The 25,399-nt window shown below is 39.0% G+C and overlaps 1 protein-coding gene across 2 annotated transcripts in view; it reads left to right on the top strand.

Moving 5' to 3' along the window:
* The first annotated feature begins 7,965 nt into the window (after positions 1–7,965).
* The window catches only part of SLAIN1 (SLAIN motif family member 1), a 54,388-nt gene continuing 36,954 nt past the window's right edge, over positions 7,966–25,399 (top strand). For both annotated transcript variants that reach the window (XM_012785739.3, XM_020290296.2), the window contains exons 1-2: positions 7,966–8,796; positions 21,832–21,971. In XM_012785739.3, the coding sequence (XP_012641193.3) occupies positions 8,183–8,796; positions 21,832–21,971 (754 nt within the window). In that variant the 5' untranslated portion in view covers positions 7,966–8,182. The remainder of the gene's footprint in view (positions 8,797–21,831; positions 21,972–25,399) is intronic.

Raw genomic sequence — 25,399 nt, 5'->3', positions numbered from 1 at the left:
TGTAAAACCTATTGTAGTAGGCAGCATTACACATTAAATATTTCCAGTTCTTCTTTGGGTTATGTGATATAATTGCGTATCTCTGTTCCCTTGAAGTTGTTTGTAGCCATTGTTCAATGAAATGTGAGTGGAAGAAATTTTTGCCACTTTAAGCCAGGAGCTTTCTGAGCTAGAATACAGTTAACCAGATTTATTTTTTCTTATCTTGGCAATTATAGAAGCATGGAGTTGGAGCTTCCTTTAGCCTAGGCACCTGAGCAAGACTGATACTATTCTGATCCCTGAGTCCCTGATGTCCTGTGACTGTCTCCCTGTCTATCCACATGTGCAGTGCAGCAGTAGCAAAGGGACTGATTACCCCCACCTCACTTTCAAGTTTGGCTTCCACAGTTATTCTCTGGATTTCTGTCTTCTACAAGCTGAATTATTTTAGATTTTCTTCTTTGGAGCTGCATTTGCCATTTGTTGGCCTAATCACCTAATAAGCCTAATCCTTTAAAGTTATATTGTATTGTCAGTTGTCTTCTTTGTCTCCAGTTTTCTAGCAGCATCTGAAAACCTTCAGACACTGTTTTCCAAGTACTAATAACAACTGCTTACAAATACCATCAAAGCCCAAAGAGTGAAAACAGGCTTTAAGCTGGTTATAAAGCTAGAAAATGTCCTCTGTCTTAATTCTCCCTTTCCTAGCAATTTGACTAGACCATTCATCTTGGAGCTTTTTGCATTCCGATTTGGTGAAGACAACCACAGCTTTCATAAAGTATTCTATAGTAATTGACACATATCTTTCTTTCTGAAAATAAACAAACATTCCTGAATATAAAAAGAACATATCTATAGTCATGATGACACAATCCTTCTGGCAATTTTATAATCATTATCTCTGTGAAGGATCCAGGATGAGGTATTATCATTGAAACACAGGTCAATCCTTTATGATAATTGTTATTCTTCTCTGAAAATCAATTACGTGCAGAGATCATGGATAGACACTCCTTGAAGGTTTGTTTTGAATAAACTTGTGCAACTTCTTTGAGAGTGATTTATAACTTCTAGAATGTGATGACTTGGCAATGAGAATGGTGCACTATTTTCTGGGTGCTGCCTTCCATGGCAATTTATTCTAAGAGTTGTGTACTTTCACCTGTGTCAGTTCCTTGAAGGAGAACCAAAGGATCCACTATAATTGTATAGTCTGTTGCCCTGTCATGTCACACAGACTTTCAAATGCTATCTGACTTGGGTTTGTATAATAACACTTCAGTGTGATTACCATTTTTTTTTTTTTGCAAGGGAGTTTTATAAAAGCTCTGTAAATTATTAAAGAACAATAACTCTTTTCAATTAAAGAAAGTAAACTCTACCACATAGACTTCTATGATGAGAGAAACATTTGAGAAAAATAAGAACATAGATTGTTCTAGATCAAAGTATTTTAAAAAGTTCTAGTGTAGACATCCAGTGTGAGGGTAGTATAAATTACCATCCCCCCCCCAAGGAAGACTCAAATAATACCAACTTTATTTTTCTCTTATAAACTTTGAAAGAAAATTAAATATGCTTTTAAATATAGTATCATTCAAGGTTTAAGTAATCTCAGGCACTCATTTTCAAGAGAAGCAAATCTTGTTCAAAAATGTCTATTTGGGAAAGAAATTTATGAAGAAGACCCCAAAGGCAATCACAACAACAATAAAAATAAATAAATGGGACCTGATCAAATTAAAAAGCTCTGCACGGCCAAGGAAACTATCACAAGAGCAAACAGACAACCTATAGAATGGGCGAAAATATTCACATGCTACACATCTGATAAATGGCTGATAACTAGAATCTATATAGAACTCAGGAAGAAAAAAAATCAAACAACCCCATTAAAAAGTGGGCAAAGTACATGAACAGAAACTTTTCAAAAGAAAACACACTAGTGGCCAACAAACATATGAAAAAATGCTCAACATCTCTAATCATCAGGGAAATGCAAATCATAACCACAATGATATATCACTTAACTCCAGTGAGAATGGCTTTTATCAAAAAGTCCCCAAACAATGAATCTTGGCGTGGATGCAGAGAGATAGGAACACTCATCACTGCTGGTAGGACTACAAACTAGTACAACCTCTGAGGAAATTAATATGGAGATACTTCAAAGAGCTACAAGTAGAACTACCATTTGATCCAGGAATTCCTCTACTGGGCATCTACCCAAAGGAAAAAAAGACATTCTATAAAAAAGACATCTGCACTAGAATGTTTATAGCAGCACAATTCACAATTGTAAAGATGTGGAAACAACTCAAGTGCCCATCAATACATTAGTGGATTAATAAAACATGGTATATGTATACCATGGAGTTCTACTCAGCCACAAAAAACAATGGTGATATAGCACCTCTTGTATTATCCTGGATAGAGCTGGAGCCCATTCTACTAAATGAAGAATCACAAGAATGGAAAAACAAGCACCATATGTACTCACCATCAAATGGTTATTAATTGATCAATACTTAAATGCACATATAGTAGTAACATTCATCGGGGTGTTGGGCAGGTGGAAGGGGGGAGGAGGGAATGGGTATATTCACACCTAATGGGTGCAGTGCACACCATCTGGGGGATGGAAACACTTAAAGCTCTGACTTGGGTGGGGCAAAGGCAATATATGTAACCTAAACTTTTGTACCCCCATAATATGCTGAAATAAAAAAAATTAAAAAAATGTCTATTTGTTTTGAGTAAAAAAGTTTCAGAGTTTGAAAAATTTTCTGATATATATATATTTATATTTTTGAATCTTAAAACACTTCCACAACCAGTATTGGATCTATGCAAGTCTGATATAGGTTGTGACACTATTTCTTTTGAGTATTCTTGTGATATTGACATTTGAAGAAGCTGAATGGCTACAAATTCAAAACACAGCAGTGGTAATTTATGCTGTTTTTGTTATCTGCTCAGAAATAAGCATTGAATGAATAGCCATTGTACTGTCAAAAATGTTGTACTAGCACTGGCAACATTGTTGATCTTGGAAGCTAACTGTTTTCTAATCTGTGCTTGATGACCTTTAAAGTTTCAGTAATATTTTCTTGTTAATGAATCAGACTTTGTTCAAGGCTTTCCAGCTACTGATTTTACATTAGTCAATAGTTTTTATTTAGAAGCCACGAAGACCAGAGCAGGGTCCTCTACGAGGTGCTGCTTAAAACCTGAAAAGAGATAGTACAGTTTAGGAGCTTGGACTCTTAAGTTAGACATTCTAGCTTCAAATTCTGGCTCTGTCACTTATTGGCTGGGTAACTTTGGGCAGTTTGACTTCTCTGTGCCTTAGTTTCCTCACTTATAAAATAGGAATAATAATTACCTTAAAGTGTTGTTTGATGATTAAACACGTTAATAAATGTAAAGGACTTACGGAATTCCTGGCAATTAGTAAGCACCAATAGCTTTTAAGATAAATTGTATTCTTTCTAATGCCAGTGGTAGATATGTGAGCTATTTATAAAAACAAAACAAACTGATCACAAAGGAAATGATATTGATTAATACAGATACAGAGCTGGGTGCTGTATCCTGGTCCTCATCCTGTGAGAACTGATAAATGATTATCACAAAACTTGTCCTAATGCCTCACAAGCTGATGAGGAGAACCAAATGAAATAATGTACACTTTCTTTTTCTTTTTTAGAGACAGGGCCTTGCTATGTTGGGCAGGCTGGCCTCAAACTTCTGGGCTGAAGTGATCCTCTCACTGTAGCTTGAAGCATGCACTATCATATCCAGCTGAAATAATGTACACTTTCTACATAAAGTCCTCCTAAAATTTGTAGCTGAAATAGCTCCTTCTTGATTGCTCCCTAGGCTGTTGATTTGTCTTTTCATCTTGATACTTATCACACTAAGTCTTGTGCTGTAGTTAGTTGTTTATGTGCTTCTTTCTCCGACTAGATAAAGTCTTGATGATGGAGACACTGTCTTACTCACTTTTTAAAAATCACCTAGCATTGTGACTTGAACATAATAAATATGTAATAAGTGCTTATTAAAAAGGGCTCTTACGAGTATAGCTTGTCAGATCAACAAAATTATTATTATTACTACTACTGTTGTTATGTAATAACTACTACTACTTGTGACTTTATAGGGTATAATTACATGGGTTTGGAGCAAAATATGAGTAGTGGAGTCAGGCGGGGTTAGAATGGAGCAACTCACACAAGGATGGATTTTATGAAATCTGGCTTCATGTGTTTTTGTTTTCTCTTTGCATTATCTACTTACATAATTAAAATACAACACATTCGATGCAGTAAGTATTTTTCTAGCTTTTAATTAGGTCAGATGTGAAATAATCAATTATTATGGGATCTGCAAAAAGCCTTCCCATGTTATAACCACATAATAAATGAGGCTTACAGGCATAACTAACCAAGTTTTTGTTTAAATTCCAGCTAGAATTTGGGGAATAGATTATTTATCTATCTATTCCTTTAAAAAAGTCAATGTTTCTTGGCTATGTGCTAGATACTGTACTAGGCATTGCTCATGGGCAGTGGGACTTAAGAGTATTCTAATCTTTTCTGTGTGTATAAACAGGATTCTCCACTAAGAGTCATAAGACTCACTTGAACATTGTAGTTCAAATCAACTTGAAAACACAGTTGGGGATCCTTGATCTTAGTTTAACACATTAGGTGATTTTCTTTTCTTGCAGTAATTGGATCTATGAACTTGAATTAATGTAGTGCTCACATTAGGATATGTCAACTGCATTGATTGAAAACCTACATTTAAAACATGAGGCTTACTCTAGGAGGAATTTTACTCTAAGGCAAAGGGATAAGGAGTGGCTGGGTCACTAGAAACTGCTGAGAACCATCATTTTCATGACTGAACTTGGGCAAGTAACCTAACGCTGTTAGCTCATCTGTAAAACTGGGGTAATATCAGGCTGTTTCCAGATTTCTGTCGGGGATTATTTGTATATATTCAAGAAGAAACTATGCTGCTTTTGCAATTTTGTTCCTGGATCAATTTGATGTCCATAGACACTATTAAAGATATATGTAAAAAATACAAATTAAAGTAAGTTTATTTTCCTTCTTAAAATTCACTATTGTGACTGTAGTTATGAATAGGCCCTACTGGAGAAACACGCATTTCGTTATCCAGTGTTGAATGTGTGATATATGGATGTTTTTTATTACTTTACAGTGTTTCAAATGCATTCTTTTTTTTTTTTTTTTTTTTTTTTTTGAGACAGAGTCTCGCTTTGTTGTCCAGGCTAGAGTGAGTGCCGTGGCGTCAGCCTAGCTCACAGCAACCTCAAACTCCTGGGCTCGAGTGATCCTTCTGCCTCAGCCTCCCGAGTAGCTGGGACTACAGGCATGCGCCACCATGCCCGGCTAATTTTTTATATATATATCAGTTGGCCAATTAATTTCTTTCTATTTATAGTAGAGACGGGGTCTCGCTCTTGCTCAGGCTGGTTTTGAACTCCTGACCTTGAGCAATCCGCCCGCCTCGGCCTCCCAAGAGCTAGGATTACAGGCGTGAGCCACAGCGCCCGGCCTCAAATGCATTCTTAAAGCATAAAGTTTTTAATGAGATATGCACTTTCATTTTTCACATCTTCTTTGCAAGCTTCTGAAATCACCTATGTGATTTCATTTAAAATAAACATTTTAAAATCGAGCAACTGTGCATGCAATTTCTTTCAAAACACAAAGCTTATAAATTTGCATCAAAATAAGAAATCAGGATTGCTTAATTAAAACCTTGACACCATCAACCTCTTTAATTATGTGTTAAAGAGACTGGTATCCTGGGGATACCAACTTAAAATCAGTGTGCATTTTGAGTGTCTCTGATGTATGTACATGTGCAACTCACAGAAGGGAAAAAAGAGAAGCTTTAATAGGAAGCAAGAACATGATTTAAAATTTCTCCGGACATGAATAATTCCACACTTTTAAAACAGATTGGAAGAGGGCAAATTTGTCTTTTCAGAAGAATAATGCAGATAGAAATGTAAAACAGAAAGGTTCACCTCTTTTCCACGTCTAAATTGCAACGAGTGCTTTCTTTTTAAAGAACAAAGATTTTTATAATAATTGTTACTCAGAAGGCACAGTTCTAAAGCTTGAATACTGGTTGTTGGATGTGTTCTATAGACCATCTTGGGTAAATCGAGGAGGACAAGGCTGTTTGTATCTCTCCTCCTTTACAGTATACACATTTTGCAGTAAAAGGACCGCTTTTCTTTACATCTAAATTCTTGTCGTCTTCACTGTCATGTGCCTATTTCCAACTTCTTTTGCTAGTGTAGAAGGCAGCAGCTCTTTGTTCTCATTGTGTCAGTCCTCTCCTTTTCTTTGTGTTGCAGGGATACTGCTACCCGCATCTGCCACTGAGCATGCGGAGAAATCCTTCAATAGATTCTTTACTTAGGACTTTCAGTAGTATCATTCCACTTCTCCAGGTTTTAGTAATAACCAAAATATCGTAAAGATACACTGAAACTTGGAAAGGTGATGGGTGATACAGGTGGTTAGGTGGTGGGCTAGCAAGCCGGGAAACAGCTAGGGAAGATGAAGGGCACGTATCACACAAATGCATCAGATTTATGGAAGCTCTCACCATACATGTTAAATGTAGAACATCCACCCTGGACTCAGAAGCTAGAGGCGTAGATTGACAACTGAGAAGACACAATTGTTTCTGAGCAGGAAGGCACAGAACCATGTCTAAAACTAATAGATACAATGTGCCAGCAGTTCCTGAGGGATGTGGTACATTGTCACAAGATTGGCAAAAAGTCCCCGAACAAGGACCATCACCAGATAATATTAACATATCATCTGAGTATGTGAACCAGTTCTGTGGGCTTTTCTCACAAAACCTCTGCCTTTTCTCTGATTGTCCTAAGCACTCAAAATGCTAAGTCAATATTAACTGAATGAAACTTGATTCAATTCTTCTGCTTAAAAGGCTTTAAAAAAACATTAAAAAGCAGGTAAGAAATAGCAGGCTTGCAGGTGAGATCAGAGGATAATGTGGAAAGTTCTGAGGTTTTACATATATTTTTTCCCTCCAGCAAATCTTATTTTAGTAGCTCGTAAATTATTTAACAGATGGAGCACTACACAATGTTACTCATATTTCTCCCCTTAATGATTGTCGCCTGTTGTGTTCACTGCTGGGATGGCCAGTTCTCAGAATGGCATCCGGCACAGAGTAGGCGCTCAAAGATCTTTTGTTTGATGAGTGTATGAACATGCATAGTATGGGGAAAAGCAATTCTTGTTTTATTGTGGCAAACAATGGTGGTAATAGAATAGTTTGATTTTTACTATTTTAGAACAAATTTACGTGAACACTTGGCTCTTTAGTAGCTGGCCACTGTCCCTCTCTTAGTCGAAAGGGATTTCTTCCTATCTCTCCCCGGCCTTCTTTCTGTCTCCCACCATTTTGTTTCCGTATTATCAATTAGTATAAGACATTAATAGCATCGTCCCAAGGCCTTTCGGTTCCACGTGTCTGCTTTTCGGTTTTTAGAATAACGGCCCCCTCCCTACCCAGCCTTTTCGTTTTCTGTGGGTTTCATTAGCTAGTGTCACTAAGGCGAACGGTGAGTGTTCCGGGAAGGGACCGAACCAGCGGGCCCAGAGAAGGAGGCACCTGCGGCGGCTGCTGCGGAGCCCGCACCTGGCTCCGAGCCCCGCACGGTTCGCTCCCCGGGAGGAGGTGCGGGTGGCGGGAAAGTCCCGGCCAGGTCCCATCAGGCACCCGGGGCCGGGTGGCGCGGCGGGCGCGGCGCCCCAGGCCCAGCCCGCGCTGCCGGCCCCGCCCCCTCGGGGGCGCCTGTCCCCACCCCCTCCCCGGGCCGGCCTGCGCCCCCGCCCGCGCCCCGCCCCGCCCCGGGGCCGCGGCTAAAACCCGGAGCCGCCGCGGCGCCCAGGGGACCGGAGGGCGCACTGAGCATGTGCAGAGCGGCTCGGCGGCGGCTGCCTCGGCCCGCGGCGAGGGCCCGGTGCTGATGCGCACGGCCGGCTCGGCCCCAGCCCCGGCGCGGTCGGCCCCCAGCCCCGGGCGCCGGTGAAGCAGCCGCAGCCTCCCCGCGGCCCGCGGAGCCCGTGCGCACCTCCCGGCCGCCGCGGCGCCCCCGGGGCCCACGATGATGGCGGAGCAGGTGAAATGCGCCTCGGCGGGGGGCGGCTCCGGAGCGGGCTCCGGGCCGGTGGTGAACGCCGAGCTGGAGGTGAAGAAGCTGCAGGAGCTGGTGCGCAAGCTGGAGAAGCAGAACGAGCAGCTGCGGAGCCGGGCGGCCAGCGCGGCCGCCGCCCCGCACCTGCTGCTGCTGCCGCCGCCGCCGCCCGCCGCGCCGCCCCCCGCCGGGGCCTGCAGCCCGCTGGGTCCGCGGAGCCCCCCGGCCGCCGCCGCCGCCTCGGGGGGCCTGGGGCTCGGCCTGGCGCTGGGCTCCGGGGGCGGCGGCAGCGGCGGCAGCGGCGGCGGCTCCAGCCCCGCGTTCCCGGGGACCTTCTGCCTGCCCAGCCCCGCGCCCTCTCTGCTCTGCAGCCTGGCGCAGCCCCCCGAGGCGCCCTTCGTCTACTTCAAGCCGGCCGCGGGCTTCTTCGGCGCGGGCAGCAGCGGGCCGGAGCCGGGGGGCGCGGGGACGCCGCCGGCGGGAGCCACCACGCCACCCTCGCCGCCCCCCACGCTGCTGGACGAGGTGGAGCCGCTGGACCTGGAGAGCGTGGCCGCCTGGCGGGACGAGGACGACTACACCTGGTACTGCCGGCTGCGCTCCCCGCCCCAGACCTGGTCTCGGGGCCCCGGGAAGCGGGGACGTGGGGCGGAAGGGGGCGCCCCGCGGGCCTCGGACGGGGTGGCCTAGCAAGTGTCGAGTCAGGGGATGAGCCGGGGCTTTTCACGGAGGCAGAAACCTGTTTTCTAATCGCTCCCAGTGGAGATGAATGGTTCCCTCCATCTGCCTTGCGTTCTGCTATTTGATGACGGCTGGGTCCCAAGCTCCTCGTTAGCCTTAACTGCAAAATCCATGTCATCATGTCTTGTTGCTGAATCCTGCTCTTTTTCCCAGTCTTTTAGCGGGGGTGACGGGGGATGGGTAGAGGTTGGCCTCAGTCTGCCCCTGTTACTGTTTTTTCTTTCCAAACGAACGCTGGACGGGATTTGGGTGCTGTCCCTGCTCGGGTGGCATCCGAAGCCACCTGGTGATGGATATCTTCTTAAAAGATTCGTTCTTGCAGTTTGAGTTCTACGGTCCTATGCCCTCTTTCGCTGCATTTTCATTGATATTTTCTTTTCGGAGATTGGCTTGCTTTTTAAAATGCGGTGACCTCACTATCACAAGTAATGGTGTCAACAATGAGGGCTTTTCAGGGAGTGGCGTGAACAGGTTGAAGGCACCTTTTTTTAAAAAAATCTAATAACCAAGGAACTTTCTTCAGTTTTAAAAATTAAACTGCAGGTTAAAGAAAAAGGAGACTAGAGAAACCTTATTTCCTTAGAAGCTTGTTAGGTTGGTTATCAGAAACCTTGAGACCCATAGCATTTATTCAGTGGCAATCTGGTTAGCTCTGTCTACTTTTTTTGAATGAATAACTTTGAGGGTAGCCATCTGATTCCTTTATTATGTAATTTTCCTACTGCATGCTCATGGGGTAATAGTCATTTAATGACTGACTTCTGGTTACTTCCCAAGTTTTCCTGGTCACTAGACAAGTGGGGTATGGTCAGATAAGTAGAAGCTTCAGAGAAGGTGGAAGTTGGGGTCCATGCCAGGAAACAGAACAGCCTTCTCCTCTACATAGCAGTGGCGTGAAGAATAATTGTAGGTTTCCTTTTATCTTGAGTCCTTTTGTTTAGGACCCTTCTTATTTTGCCAAGCTGGGTTTTCCTCACTTTGTGTTCCTGTTGCATAACTGCACAGAAGGGCATGGGAGATGGCGAACACTACTGGTTTCCTGTTGGGAACTACTGTGTTCCTTTATCCTTACACTGTATGTGAGAACTTTAGCTGTAAAGTACATTAACTGATTGGTTTGATTCAAGAGTCAAAATAATAATAATCCTTTCAGAGGCATATTCATCCTCCTCCTCAGTGCCTTTTGGCAGCTGTGCTAGTAGCTCAAGTTGTAAAAATCAAACAACTCACCACTTTAAGCCATTCTTTGGAAGCTACACCTTTATCTCTGTAAAACCCAAGCTGTGTTGTAATCTCAGTTTCAGCCTGAATGTGGGACTGGAAAATGCTCTTGTGATGGTTCTTCAGTTTTAGACTAATAACTATAAGCCCTTATGCCACTTTCAAATTATTTCAGATAGATTTAGTCCCTACTTGGCCTTTTTTGATTGGTATGTACATAAACAGAGGAAGAAAACTTGTTTGTATTTTTGATGGGGTGATATCTGGGATCAACCTCATGCTTTAAAAAATTGGTGTTTTCTGATTTATTATTTGTAAGTGTGTTAGATTAGTAATCTAACAGTTCTTCTTTTGAATGGATTTATACCATATTTAGTTACCATCCAACTATTGCTAGTATGTTGATATTTAGGCTTTCCTTTTATAGTTTGTATTTAGTCCAAATAGCATTGAAATAACTAATTTTGACAAAAACCACCTACTTAGTGGGATTACCATGTTAGCTCTTCAGATGATTTGAAGCAAATCAGAATTGATGTATGTTCTATTAATTTCAATCATCAAGTAGGTAGGTGAATATATAAAATCAATGCCTTGATGCTTTACAAATGTTTCTATAGACAAATGGCACACTATTTAGAGTATCTTCCTCAAAACAAACCTACATTTAGAATCCCAGGTGGAAAAACAAGGAAAGATCATTAATCATACTGGGATGGACTTAAAAATTTTAAGGTGCTCTGATTTACAGAAAATTTATCATTACATTTTATACATTAAGATATTTTTGAATCGCAACACTTTGGCATACTGATGAAAAATAATCAAGCAGAGTTTTGTTTTTAAAGTTTAACCCCCATGCTAATGCTTGCAAAGCACTCTGAAGTTCCTTTATCACTGCAGACTATAGTGTCCCTGTCATGTGGTCTTACAAACAGAGTGCTTTTCATTTAGATTCCCTGATGTTTGCAGGATGGTAACTTATTTTTATTTTCTCTGTTTATTAAGAAACAACTGGAGTGGGTATATAGTACCTGGTCATTTAAAAAATATTGAAAACTAGAAGTTTTACATTTATATTAAAAAAGTTGATATAAGGTCAGAAAGGTCCTCTTGTCCACAGTTCTTTTCCATGACTCTGAATTAACCCCGTTAATACTCTGTAGATACTTCAAGATAAAGAACATAATTGTACACATCATTATACAAACATATATGTCAGTTTTTTAAATACCTTTCATTGAAAATTTCTTGGACATCTTTGTCTATGCATGTAGCTCCACCTCTCCCTGTAACAATTGCAACGTTGTTAAAATAACAATATTAGGGACCAAGTTACTGTTAACTGTATCACCTACAATTTTTTCTGCATTTTTATGATTTCATCCTAATGGTTTGAACAAAATTGATATTTGATTATTTAGAATAGTACTTTCTGCTAAAATGTCATGTCTTCAGGCAAGAAGGTAAATTAATCATTGAATATCTTAGAAGTTCTTTCATGTATATCTTTTCTGACAAAACCTTAGACCAGTGGTCCCCAACTTTTTTGTCACAAAGGACTGTTTTCATGGGACAGAGTTTTTCCGTGGACCAGGGAAGGGGGGATGGTTTGGGGATGATTCAAACACATTACATTTATTGTATATTTTATTATTATTATGTTGTAATACATATAATGAAATAATTATACAACTCACCATAGGTTGAGAACCCCTGCCTTAGACTATAATTAATCCCCTTTTATTAACAGCTTGGGCAAAATTTGGATCAAGAATCATGTGTCCAAGGAATATTGTGAATAATAGAAATAATATTTGCTTGATGCTAGGTCTTTAGTGAGTGATCACTCAGGTCTCTTAGGTTGTTTTGTCTTTCTGAACAATTATTTAACTTATAAGTAGTATCTTCCTTAAAAAAAAAACAAAACCTTTATTTCTTTTTTCTTTTTTTTCTTTTTTTGAGACAGTCTCAGTGTGTTGCCAGGGCTAGAGTGCCATGGCGTCAGCCTAGCTCACAGCAACCTCAAACTCCTGGGCTCAAGCAGTCCTTCTCTCTCAGCCTCCCGAGTAGCTGGCACTACAGGCATGTGCTACCATGCCCGGGTAATTTTTATGTATTTTTAGTTGGCCAATTAATTTCTTTCTATTTTTAGTAGAAACAGGGTCTTGCTCTTGCTCAGGCTGGTTTCCAACTCCTGACCTTTAGCAATCCTCCCGCCTTGGCCTCCCAGAGTGATAGGATTACAGGCTTGAGCCACCTGGCTGGCCAAAAACAAACCTTTAATGTAAAAGAATGTGTTCTGCTTTTCATTTTGATGAAAAGTCTTGAAACGAAGCAATTTTCTTTTCTTTCTCTTTCTTTCTTTTTTTTTTTTTGAGACAAGAATCTCACTCTCTTACCCGGGCTAGAGTGCCATGGCTTCAGCCTAGCTCACAGCAACCTCAAACTCCTTGGCTCAAGCAATCCTCCTGTCTCAGCCTCCCAAGTAGCTGAGACTACAGGCATGAGCCACCACACCTGGCTAATTTTTTTTTCTATATGTTTTTAGTTGGCCAATTAGTTTCTTTATATTTTTAGTAGAGACAGGGTCTCACTCTTGCTGAGGCTGGTCAAACTTCGGACCTTGAGCGATCTTCCTGCCTCAGCCTCCCAGAGTGCTAGGGTTATAGGCATGAGCCACCGGCATCCGGCCCCCAAGGCAATTTTCTTATTTCTTCAAATATTTATTTCAGTTGAACTTAGAGTGAATTATGGTCAAAGTTAGAAAAATTCCAGTTTATACTGTTTGAAAGCAAAATGGACTTGGAGAAAACAGATGGAAAAGCACCACTATCTGAAGATATAGTGTAGTACTCTGGGGTAAGTCAGGTCTGTATGCTTCAACCAGGAAGACAGTGCTATGAAGAAAATGCCAAGGCACAAACATGCCAGCTAGTGGAAAACATAGTCCTATAAGGAGGCTTCATTTTGGTGGAATGAAAATTAGCAGTCTCAATATTTTGAGGCTATGTAAAGATTTTAAATTTGCTCAACTGGGATAGACAATAGAAAAGTTGTTAATTATACGAGGAAAATGGTGATATGTACAAATTTAGGAAAATTTAATGAATGAGATAATCATCTTTCACGTGTAATACCAGGACCTCAGACATCTGGCTAAAATCATTGCCAATTTTTCATCAAAGCTGTTGAACACCTTGCTCTATACATATGGCACAGCTAAATTAGACCACCTAACCTGTTTTTTGCATAATTGATTTTCAGTGGAAAGACCAGAGGGTGCTTCACTTTCTGACAGTGTTAATTGAAAATGCACAATGTTTTCTAAGAGCAAATGGAGTTGACTGAAGTGTATGCAGATGTGTATTTTACATGAGTAACTCTGAAACACTGAAGTGAAATGCTGAAGTATAAGTTTAGCTCTAACTGGGTTGGGTGGGGTGGGGAGTGGGGTGGAGGGAAAGTTTGCTATTGGACAGTTCAGTAACTAAAGTTTGGATCCTAGGTATTAATAGCTAGGTGATGCTGAGTTTTGCGATGGCTGCCCAGTTTGAGCTTAGCAGGTGCTAGTGAATCCAATACTGTTCAAGAGAACTAATTGGTTGGTTGTGCTTATCAGTGGTGGTGTTTTAGCTTTCCTTAAAATAAAACTTGTGGTGATTGAAGGCTCTTACAATTGTTTGTCTGAAAATTGCCACATATTACTTGTCAATGACAGGTTTGCAAATACATATATATATACATATTGTATATATTTAGCTGTACTATTTGTTTTTGTATTATCTGCAAAGGGATGACTTTAGAACCAAATGTTTTCTTGAGAGTAACTGAAATTACTGTTTTCTTCATGACAGTTGTTACTGTTTTTTTCATGACAGTAACTTTTTTTCATGACAGTTGTAATACTTCATTTGAAACATTCAGGATTATTATGGTGGGCTTTGTATTTTTGACCTCCCAGTGTTATCACATGTATTAAGTCAGGGGGGCCAGAATGTGACCTGTTTGGAAAAGAAGGTATTCTGCAAGAGGGATAATAATGTCCAGGTGTGTGCATGCATTTGGAAGATATTTAAGAAAAGTTGAAGTTAGTGTGATGTTTCATATGGTGGCTTTTCTAATATTTGAATTCTGCACTAATGATGGCAAACTGGGGTATTGTAATTGTTACTTGCATTGTAAAGACAATGAATAAGGTCATTTCTATGACTCTTTAGAAGCTTAGAACTATTTAGGAGAAATTCATATGTTTTTTACCTTAATTTTGGAGATGTGTTGCACTCAAGGAGTTTGTAGCTCCATGATCTCTGTAATTATCTACTTTTTTCTTTATTTAATTCTGGTTCTAGGCCAAGTCATAGAAATACTAGGCTCATAGCTATCCTAGACACATTGTTTGGAAACTGACTCTGAAAATGATTACTTTTGTTTTAATGTGGTACCTTTGCATTGTTTATCAAAATAATACAATAAACAGTATGTATGTAGTCAAAAAACTTCCCTCTAGCAAGGCTTATTACAGAAATCAGTAAAGCCTCCTCCTTACTACTGAGTTCTTTACATAGGCATCACTTTATACTCTTAGTAGTTGTACTTTTATGATCTGAGACATCTGTGGACTTGTTATGGCAGGTGAAGACTTACCTTTGTTCCCCACAGCCCTGACCACCAGTTTCTCTCCTCTTCTTATAAGGTTTTTATAGTTTTTCTTGTATATTTAATTTTTTCATTATGATTATAATTTATTAGCTGAGACTTGTTAATTGTATGTTACATTAATTTTTTTCTGATCCCTTTGTTCCTCCAAGAATTAGTAATGGCTTCTCTTCTGTCTTCTTTCACTTTCTATAATTCCTTATCACAAATTATTTCCTCAGACACTCTAGTGGAGTAAAAAAATTCCTCAATAAAGTCACACACATTTAGTAATCTCTTAAGTCTGTTTTTAAAAATGTATTTTGTAGTGCTGTCCCTTCTGAAACTCTGAATTCCATTGCTCCTGGCTTTACTCTTTGCTCTTTAGGCTGGATTACAGTGCTATTTCCGTGGCAACTCCTTTAGTTTCTTGACTATGTTGGATCCCATGTTTCTTAAATCCTTTGTCTTCGTATTTCATTTATTCTCTTACGTGGGACACAGCCTCCCATAGCTTTCTGAGAAAGGGGATGTGCATGAGAGGTATACTTTGAGATTTTGCATATTCAAAAATATTTTTGTTCTGCCCTACAATAAAATTCATACTTGGGCTGGGTATAACAGTTTAAGTTAACTTATGTTTGAAGGCATCTTTCATTTTATTCCAGCTTCTATTTTTTTCTGGCTATTGAGTATGCTATGATTTGGTTATCTAATCATTTGTGACTTTTTCTTTAGCTTTCTTTATTATTGTAAAATACATGTTGTATTCTAGTGTGATTCTTTTTATGTATTTGGTGTACTGGACACTTGTGGACACTTTCATTCAAGAATCTCATGACCTGCCCTCATCTCTGGGAAATTTACTTGCTTTTTAAAAAAAATCTTTCTCTCTAATTTTTTTTTTAATCACTTGTAAGAGTCAGATGTAGATTGGTCCACCTAGTGCAATCATTTAATTTTCTTATCTGTCTTTTCAAATTGCTGATCTATGTTTTTGTTTTGCTTTTGGGAGACTTCTTCAACTTGATGTTATAAACTCATTTATTGACTCTTATTGTTGCTTTAATTGTTTAATTTTCCAAGAATGAAGAAACTTCCTTAATATCTTTTTTTTTTTTTTTTACTGAATGCAACAGTCTCTTAGATGATATCAATTTAGTTGCATTGGATTTTTCATCTGTTCTCTGCATTGCTTTTCTCCTTGGTTTTTATTTTTTTCCCCTCTACTTTTAGTCTCAGCATTATATGCAAAGGGAATATTCAAATATTTGGTGTCACTGGATGTCTCTTTATACCTAGAGGAAGTATTGAAGCTGATCTAAAGCTTTTCATGGGTTGAGCTATTTGATTAATACAGTTTACTAGCGATTGGGTAGGCAGCCAGTCCAGGTTTAAGTATCTCATCTCTAGGTCTTCTTTTGGGTGCATCTGTTTTTCTAGACATAAATCTTCTATATTCCTGGGAGATAGAAGCAAGGCATTCACTTCTAGGAATGTAGAGAGAAAAATGAGACCAGAGTCCCAACCAGTCAGGATGTGGACCTTGGTTTAGTCTCTGTTTCCATACGGTACTTCATTCCTCCTTCAGTTAAGTTTGGTGTGCCTGAAGTCAGGGCTTCTCTGGCCCAGCCTATCCAAATGGTGAGTCTCTGGTCTTAGGTTTTGATGGAGAAAGGGTAGTAGGACTGGCTGTATGGGTTAGAGGAGAGGACTTAAGATTCCAGTTATCCCTTCTGTAGACTTTCAACTGAATTCCCTGCTTTTCAGTATTGTGATCATGTGTATATTCTATGAAATTTAGGGTGAGGTGAGCTATAGTACCAGTTAGTGGACATGAATGATGAGGTATGAAAGAAAGCCAAGAGTGAACATAGCAGAGTGGATCACTTAGGGACTGAACGTGCCTGTGGCCATAAGGACTGCTTTCGAGTATGCTGTGAAGCCATTTGGTCAAGTGAAAGAACTATATCACCGGCCCTAAGAGATTAAGGACATCATCCTGTGGGGTTCCCCTAAAAACAAAATAGAAAGACTCTATCAAAAAAAAGTTGGTGGGAGTATCTGAAATCCAGAGGCAAGCTGGTTGGTGGAAGCTTCCTAGCAACAGAAGAGATAGTCAGTTGTCCCATAGGATGCTGGAGGTAGCAGGCAGAACAGTACTTCAGATAGTATCTGAGAGGTATTTGAGAGCAAGCAAAGGGTCAAAGACATGAATTTGTGTGTGTGGTAAACAAAGAGGAAAATTAGTTAACCCAAGGTCTAGAGATAAGGAAATTCTGCAGTTGACTACTTATGGGCCCTTCATGTCAGGGCTGTGGCACCAGCTTCTGTTCACATACGTGGTAGATGACAGGTCTGAGTCCCTCATGTTAACACTGAGGGACAGAAGGCAGTTGGTCCCTGTCTTATGGCCTTTTTTAAGAGCTGTATTGAATTGTGATTGACATATAAGCTGTACATTCTCAAAATGTACAATCTGATAGACCTTGACATATGTGTATACCTTTGAGCTCATGACCACAATTGTGATAGTGAACAAGTTTCGGCACTTCAGGTTTCCTGTGGTTCTCTGTGTTCCTTCCCTCCTCATCCTGCCTACCTCCAACCTGGCACCACTGGTCTGTTTCCTGTCACTGTAGATGAGTTTGCATTTTCTATAGTGTTATATCAGTGAAATCACATAGCATGTGCTCTTTTTCATTTGTTTGTTTTCATCTGGCTTCTTTTAAGCCAGATAATTATTTTGAAATTCATCTGTATTGTTAACACGAGTCAATAGTTCATTCACTTTTATTGTGGGAACAGATTGTGTGAATACAACCATGGTTTGTTTATCCACTCATCTTTTGATGGACATTTGGATTGTTTTCAGTTTTTTTAGTATTACAAATAAAGCTTTTATGAATATTTATGTGTAAGTCTTTGTATGGACACATGCTTTTTTTTTCTTGGGGAAATACTTAATGACTTAAGAGGCTAGAACAGAGAGTAGGTGTATGTTCTTCAGAAGCTGCCAAACTCTTTTCTGAAGTGATTATACCATCGTACATTTCCATCAGCTCTGTATGAAACTTGCAGTTGTACTATATGCTCATCAACGCTTGCCATGGCTAATCTTTTAAATTTTAGCCATTTAATAGCTATGTAGTAGTATATCATTGTGGTTTTAATTAGCTTTTCCCTAATGACTAATGAACATCTTTTCATATACCTGTTCACCATCAATAATTGGTGGAATTTTTATTAAAATCTTTTGCCCATTTTTTAAAACTGGATTGATTATTGAGTTTGCAGAGTTTCTTACATATAGTCTGCATAAAAATTCTTAGATACACGATTTGCAACAATTTTCCTCCCAATCTGAGATTTGTCATTCATTCTCTTAGCAATGCCTTTGAAAGAGCAAAGTTTTTACTTTTGATAAAGTCCAAGTGATCATTTGTTTTCCTTATGAATCATTCTTTCAGTCTTAGAAATTATGTCTAAGAAATATTTGCCAACCCAGGGACAGAGACTTATCTATGGTTTTTTACAAAAGTTTTACAGTTTCAAGTTATACATTTTTGTCTGTGTTCTTCTATTTTGAGTTAATTTTGGATATTATGGGAATTATGGATCAAAGTTCACTTGTATGCATTTGGATATCCATTTTGTTCCAGCACCATTTGTTCAGAAGACTATCTTTTTTTTATTAAATTGTCTTTGTACAGTGTTAAAAACCAGTTTTCCATATATGTGTGGTTCTATTTCTGGACTGTATTTTTTTCCATTGATCTATTTATTTTTATGCCATGCTAAGCTGTCTTCATTACTGTAGCTTTGTCATAAATCTCAATCAGTTGTAGCTCTCTAACTTTGTTTTTTAAATAGTTATTTGGCTATTCTAGGATCTTTGCATTTCCATAATAAATTTTAGAATCAGCTTTTACATTTCTACAGAAATGCCTGCTGGAATTTTGATTGGGATTTTGCTAATGATGTACATCAATTAAAGGAGAATTCACAACAATATTTAGTTTTCTGATCTCTAAACATGGTATCTCTCTCCATTTATTTGTTTTCTTTAATGTCTCTGTATCTTGTAGTATTCAGTGTTCAGGTCCTGCACATTTTTTGTCAGATTTATCCTCTGGAATCTGTTTTTTTTTTAATGCAATTATAAGTGGAAAGTGAAATTTAAAAAATAACCAATTGTGTGTGGCTAATATATACAAATATGCACTTGACTTACCTACATCAATCTGGTGTCTTACAATCTTGCTACTACACTCACTTATTCTACTATCTTTTTTGTATATTCCTCAGATTTTTTTTACATAGATGATCTGTGAATAAAGACAGATTTACTTCTTTCTCATGTAGATGTTTTTATTTGTTGCCTGATTACATTAGCTGAAACCTTCAGTGGGGTTGAATAGAAGTGACGAGAGCTAATATCTGTATCTTGTTCCTGATCTTAGGGGAGAAGTGTTCAGTCTTTCACCCTTAAGTATGATGTTTTTGTAGATGCCTCCAATCAGATTGAGGATGTGTCCTTCTGTTCCTAATTTGCTGAAAATTTTTATCAGGAGTGGATGTCAAGTACTTTTTTGTCTATTGAGATTATCATATGGTTTTTCTATTTTAGTTAATTGATAAATTATATTGATGTTTGAATTTTAAAACAAGCTTTCATTTCTGGTATAAACCCCACTTGGAAAAGATGAAGTATCTTTTTTATATATTGTTAGACTCAATTTGCTTGAAGTATTTAAAGTTTTTGCATCTGTGTTCACTAGTGTATTGGTCTTTAGTTTCTTGTAATATGTGTGTCTGGTTTTGGTATCAAGGTAACACTGGCCTAATAGACAGTATTAGGATGTATTCCCTCCACTTCTGTTTTTTTGGGAAGAGTTTGTGAAGAGTTTTTTTTTTGTTTTTGTTTTTTTGTTTTGGTAGAATTCAGTAGTGAAGTCTTCTGGGTCCGGACTTTTCTTTGAGGGTAGTTTTTTTTGTTTTGTTTTTAATTACTTTTCAGGCCTTTTACTTGTAACCTATTTGTGTGTCTATATTTAAAATGCATTTCCTGTGGGCAGCGTATAATTGAGTCTTTTGTGACACCTTTAAACATGAGGAAAACCTTGCCCACAAGCCTGTCATATAATTTTCCTTTGTTTATTGTTGGCTAGGATTGTATAAGTGTCTTGGGCCTACACCAGTCAGTAGGCAAAGGGGAATGGTGGAATCACCATGATTGCCTTAACCCAGGGCATCTCATGGTGTGAGCTCCAGACCAGTAATATCAGCATCACCTGGAAACTTCTTAGAAACTCAGATTTTTTTCACTGTACCCCAGACCTACTAAATCACAAAGTTAGAGGGTATGGTCTAGTAATTTGTATTTTAACAAGGCCTTTGAGTAATTTTGACACACCAAAAGTTGAGAATAACTAGCCCGGACTAACCTTGGGGGAGCAGGGAGCAGGGAGAGATACCCGGTACTGAGCAATTCAGGGGTCATTTAGCAAGAAGGGTGGAAGGGATTATTACCTCCATAGATAGGTAATGCATAGTAGGACTGAGATGGGACCTAGGAATATGAGTTTTTACATAATTAGTATATTCTTGATGGAGACACGATTTTGCACCACATCTAGGGAAAGAATGATATGTTGAAAATACTGCTAAATCAATTAAAAGAGATATATTTTAGAATCTTCCTCTGTAACAGGAGTCAATAAACTGTCCTAAGGGCAAATCAAGTCTGTTGCATGCTTTGTATTGCGTGATGGGTTTTTATATTTTTAAATGATGGGGAAAAAATCAAAAGAATGTGGAAATTATGGGAAATTCAGCTTTCAGTGTCTATAAATAATAAAGTTTATGGGAACACAGCCATGCTTACTCATTTACCTATCGTCTATGATGCTTTTGGACTAGAACAGTGAAGTTGAGTAGTTGCAACAGAGATCCTGTGGCTCACAAAGCCTGAAATATCTGCTTGCTGGCCCTTTACAGAAAAAGTTTGCCAACCCTTGATCTATAAGAATAATTTACTGAAGAATAGTATATTCCCCAACTATCTTAGATAACTGATAAATTATCTAACAGGTGGAAGTCCTATCTGGCACAGTAAAAGCATGCAAAGTGTAATATGTTGTTCCAAGAATATGTGCATTAGAATGGTAACTTTGTTTGAAGGAGTATTACTTTAGATTTGTCATTATAATAAGCTTAGTATAGCAAGGTCAGTACTTGCTATACTGAGCCAGCAATTTCAGGGAGGTCATTCCCCCCGCCCCTCTTTCTTTTTAACTAACAGTTAAGTATTCCACAAGATAAACCTTTTTGTACAAGCCTATCACTTAAAATATTCTAAAATTTACCTCAGCATAGTATGTCAGTGAGAGAAAACCTTTATTATAACTTGCAGTACTTGCAGGTGGTTATTTTGAATGCTGCCCATTAACTGTGTAATGATTAGATGCTGAAAGTGAATTCTTCCTAAAATGCATCTTTTAAAGCTGTTTGGCTTTAATGAAAAGAAGCACATACCAAGATTAGCTGTAGATTTGAGACAGGAGAAATATCTTGTTATTTAAGGGTTCAGAGAATCAACAAACAACTGACTCTCACTTGTTTAGGTTTAGTTTTTAAAGTTACAGTAAGATCTGCCATGTTTACATCCATTAGCCCAAGTTCACATAAGAGATTCTAATGCCAAAGAGAGAGATGAAAATGTTCGACATGTAAAGGGTGATAGTAAGATCATCAGTAACAAAAGCCTCTGATCCCTGACTCTGAAACACACAGCTAAGGGGAAAATCGTTAGGCCTTCTGGAAGGTCTCACCGGGCTACAGAAAATGTCATATTCTACTTGAGGATACATCTACCTGTTAAAAATGATTTTTGGTACTTTGAAGTAATCAAATGTGAGTTCTGTGTCTATAGAAGTTGTTAAGTACATGTTGTTTTCCCCCAAAGAGAGGTAGTCTCTACCTATATCATACCTATAATGTAGATTTCTTTTTTTAAGGTTATACGTTGGCTCTTCAAAGACGTTCACCTCATCAGAGAAATCCATGACTCCTTTGCAGTGGTGTAGACATGTCCTAGATAACCCAACTCCTGAGATGGAAGCCGCGAGACGGTCCCTGTGCTTTAGACTGGAGCAAGGTAATTGTGAATGTGTGCATTTGCATTCTGCGACTCTTGCTGCTCTCAGCTCTGCTGCTGTTGCTGGTTTTGGAACAGACATTTCAACGGAAGAGCCGGTTCAGCTATTGCATGCAGTTTGCCTCACATGTATTACATATCAGGGCTTCTCCATATAAGGTGCATTCAGTTTTGTGCTTGTTTTCAACCAGATTTTTAGTTTGCGTTAGTTTGTATTGTAACACAGGAATGCATTTTTTTTCTATTTTTTCCCTTTCCATTTGCAAAATGCCAATAAATGGGTCAGTCTTCACTTCTCTGGGGTTGGTAACAAGGTTGTGTGGCTGAATTCTCAGGCAGAAAACTGGGGCTACATTGGGATCTTAGTGCTGACCTTATTGAATTCGTTCAGTGTTGAGTTGGATGTATAAATGGAAGTCCTAACCTTTATAAACTGAGAAGTAATTTTCCTATTATATGTAACATTAGTTAACTTAAGGAGCCCAACAGAAATTTAAGTAAAAAAGAAAAAAAGGACAGTTGGAAAAACAGCAAAAGGAATGAGTGGTCTTCAGTTCCTTGCTATTTTGATGCAGTAGACTGCGTAGAGCTGTGATTATTTAGGCTTTTGGCTTGTCTCATAACCTCTTGGTATCTGTTTCGTTATCTAGGAAGGAACACTGTTTCTATTCCATGGAACACCTGCATCCAAGTCATACTTGAGCTTGAAAGTACAGATTCCTGCCCCCTCCAGATTAAAGAGTCAGAGTATCTGAGGGTAGGGCCAGGGGATTCTGCACTGATGAGTTCACTAATGCATGCCGAGGTTTGAAAATGCTGTCCATGAAGCTCTTGGAGGGTAATGGTTATGAAATATTTGGACACGATGAGACAAAGTATAATAGGTAACATTTCCTGAGCTCCTAATTCTGTGACAGTACCTTAAGTTCTTGACATCCTTCATCTTGTAGTTTAACTGTAATCTTCTGAGGTAGGTAGTGAGCTCACCTTTAGAGGTGAGAAAACTAAAGTTTAGAGAAGTTCAGAGTATTACAAAGCCAGAGTGATACTCAGGGACAGAGTCAACAGCTGGGGTCTCCCTAACACCCGAGACCCCATCCTTAACCATTATTGTATTCTGCTGTATTGGCATGGTTGTTTGGAAACACCAACAGAAATCTGTTTTAAATATATGGGGAAGGTGGAACTAAAGAGCATATTTTATTAACATTTTAACTAACATGGAATAAATGAGTTAATAGAACGTTGAAGAGCAATGTAGGAACAAAGGCATATGAGGGTTAAAACTTTGGTGACAGATGCCTGTCTAATAGAGCAGCATTCTGAGTCAGGGGGCTCTAATCTTGGTTTTGTTCCCACTTACCTGAGTGATCTAAGCAGACCATTAAATCCCTTTAGACTTGGCTCTTCCAAGGGTTGTATAGATCATCCCTAAGTCTGCTTACTTAACCCTTGATTTAAGGATGTATATGTGTATTTTCATATATGGATTTTGCTCAATAATCTGAAATAAAATTAAAATGAAATTCAGAATCATAGTCCTTTAGCTCAGGAGCAAGAAACTTTTTCAGAAAGGGGCCCGATAGTACGTATCTTAAGTTTTGCAGACTATGCAGCCTCTGTTGCAACTGTTCAACTCAGCTATGAATTATATTGATGCAAAAATTAATGAACAACAGTGTTGTTCCAATAAGTTTATTTATGGACCCTGAGATTTGAATTTCATGTTATTTTTCATGCATCACGAAATATATTTTTTTCTCCAGTCATTTAAAAAAAATGTAAAAGTCATTTTTAGCTGGTGGGTTATTACAGAAGAGGAATGGACTGGATTTAGGCCACATCTGGCTGTAGTTTGTCAACCCCCTAGTTTAGCTCATTTGCACACAAGGTAGATTTATATATAAGGCTGATTTTGATAAACTTGATGTAAATCATCCTAACTGGTAGTTGCTTTTGGGAGTTTATACTTAAGTGCCCATTTATCTAATTTTTCTTTCATTGCCAAGGGGCTCAGGCAGAATTGTGAGATTGTGAGGACACGAATTGGCATACTGCTTTGTTCATGGTGTAATCTATTTAAATTTCAGATAAAAGTAGAGAACTAGTTTTTCAAAACCAAAATTAGTCTTTCACTAGGTTTGTATATATATTTAAAACCTCTTTTGGTGAGAGACTATATGCTTTCACTTCAGAGTTCATTCATAAGCCATAATCCCATTGAGGTAAAGTCACTAATTAGTATAGGCTGTTTTGGATGAAAATTCTTTTTTTAAAAAAAATTCAACCTTTTTTTTTTTTTTTTTTTTTTTTTTGAGACAGAGTCTCGCTTTCTTGCCTAGGCTAGAGTGAGTGCCGTGGCGTCAGCCTAGCTCACAGCAACCTCAATCTCCTGGGCTCAAGCAATCCTGCTGTCTCAGCCTCCCGAGTTGCTGGGACTACAGGCACGAGCCACCATGCCCGGCTAATTTTTTATATATATATATTAGTTGGCCAATTAATTTCTTTCTATTTTTATAGTAGAGACGGGGTCTCGCTCAGGCTGGTTTTGAACTCCTGACCTTGAGCAATCCGCCCGCCTCGGCCTCCCAGAGTGCTAGGATTACAAGCGTGAGCCACCGCGCCCGGCCTCAACTTTTGTTTCATAAAATAATGTCTATAATTTAAAAAATACCAGTCTTGGAGTCTCATAAGAAAAGTAACTCTGTGAGTGAAGCATCCTCAAGATGGAGGCACATAAATCCAAGGGTTTTGTTTTGTTACTGTTCCTTCAAGCGGGGCCCTCTGTTCTTATTCTAACCAGAACTGGTTCTCTGTAGCATCTGAATGAATATCTGTCCTGGTGGGACTTCTGTTTTGCTTTCTTCTGGAAACTCCTCTGGCCTGTCTTCAGGGGGTTTCGTAGATGCAAAGACTTCTTTATATTCCCTTCTTTTAATGGAATACATTCTCCAGGTGCTTTTTTGGTGAGTAGAGGGAAAGAGGATATGTCGAAGGTAAGCCTTGAGACCCTTATGTGTCTGAAATGACCTTATTGTACCTTCACTCTTACACCCGATAGTTCTTTGGGCTAGGGATAGAATTCTAGGTTAAAAACCATTTGCCACAGAATTTAGAAGGTATTATTTCATCATCCTTTAGCTTCAAGGATTGCTGTTGAAGTCCAGTACCTGTCTCATTTCTGATTTTCTTATTTGTGACCTCTCTAACTAAAATACCCTGAGTAGTGTAGAATCTTTTCTTCTTGACATTTTGAAATTTCAAAGTTTTTGGTGCTAGAAACTTCAGCTCTGTGAAATTTCTTGCATTATTTGTACTTACCCCTTAAGCCCCACTGTTTTCTCTGTTCTATCTTTTTATTTACTCCTGTGGGTCAGAATCTCCTGGATTGATGGTCACATTTTATATTTTTCTCTCCTGCTTTCTCT

Source organism: Microcebus murinus, chromosome 13 (assembly GCF_040939455.1).
Source record: "Microcebus murinus isolate Inina chromosome 13, M.murinus_Inina_mat1.0, whole genome shotgun sequence".
Taxonomy (NCBI): Eukaryota; Metazoa; Chordata; class Mammalia; order Primates; family Cheirogaleidae; genus Microcebus; species Microcebus murinus.
Note: the sequence above shows the minus strand (reverse complement) of the source record. Positions and strands in the feature narration are given on the sequence as shown.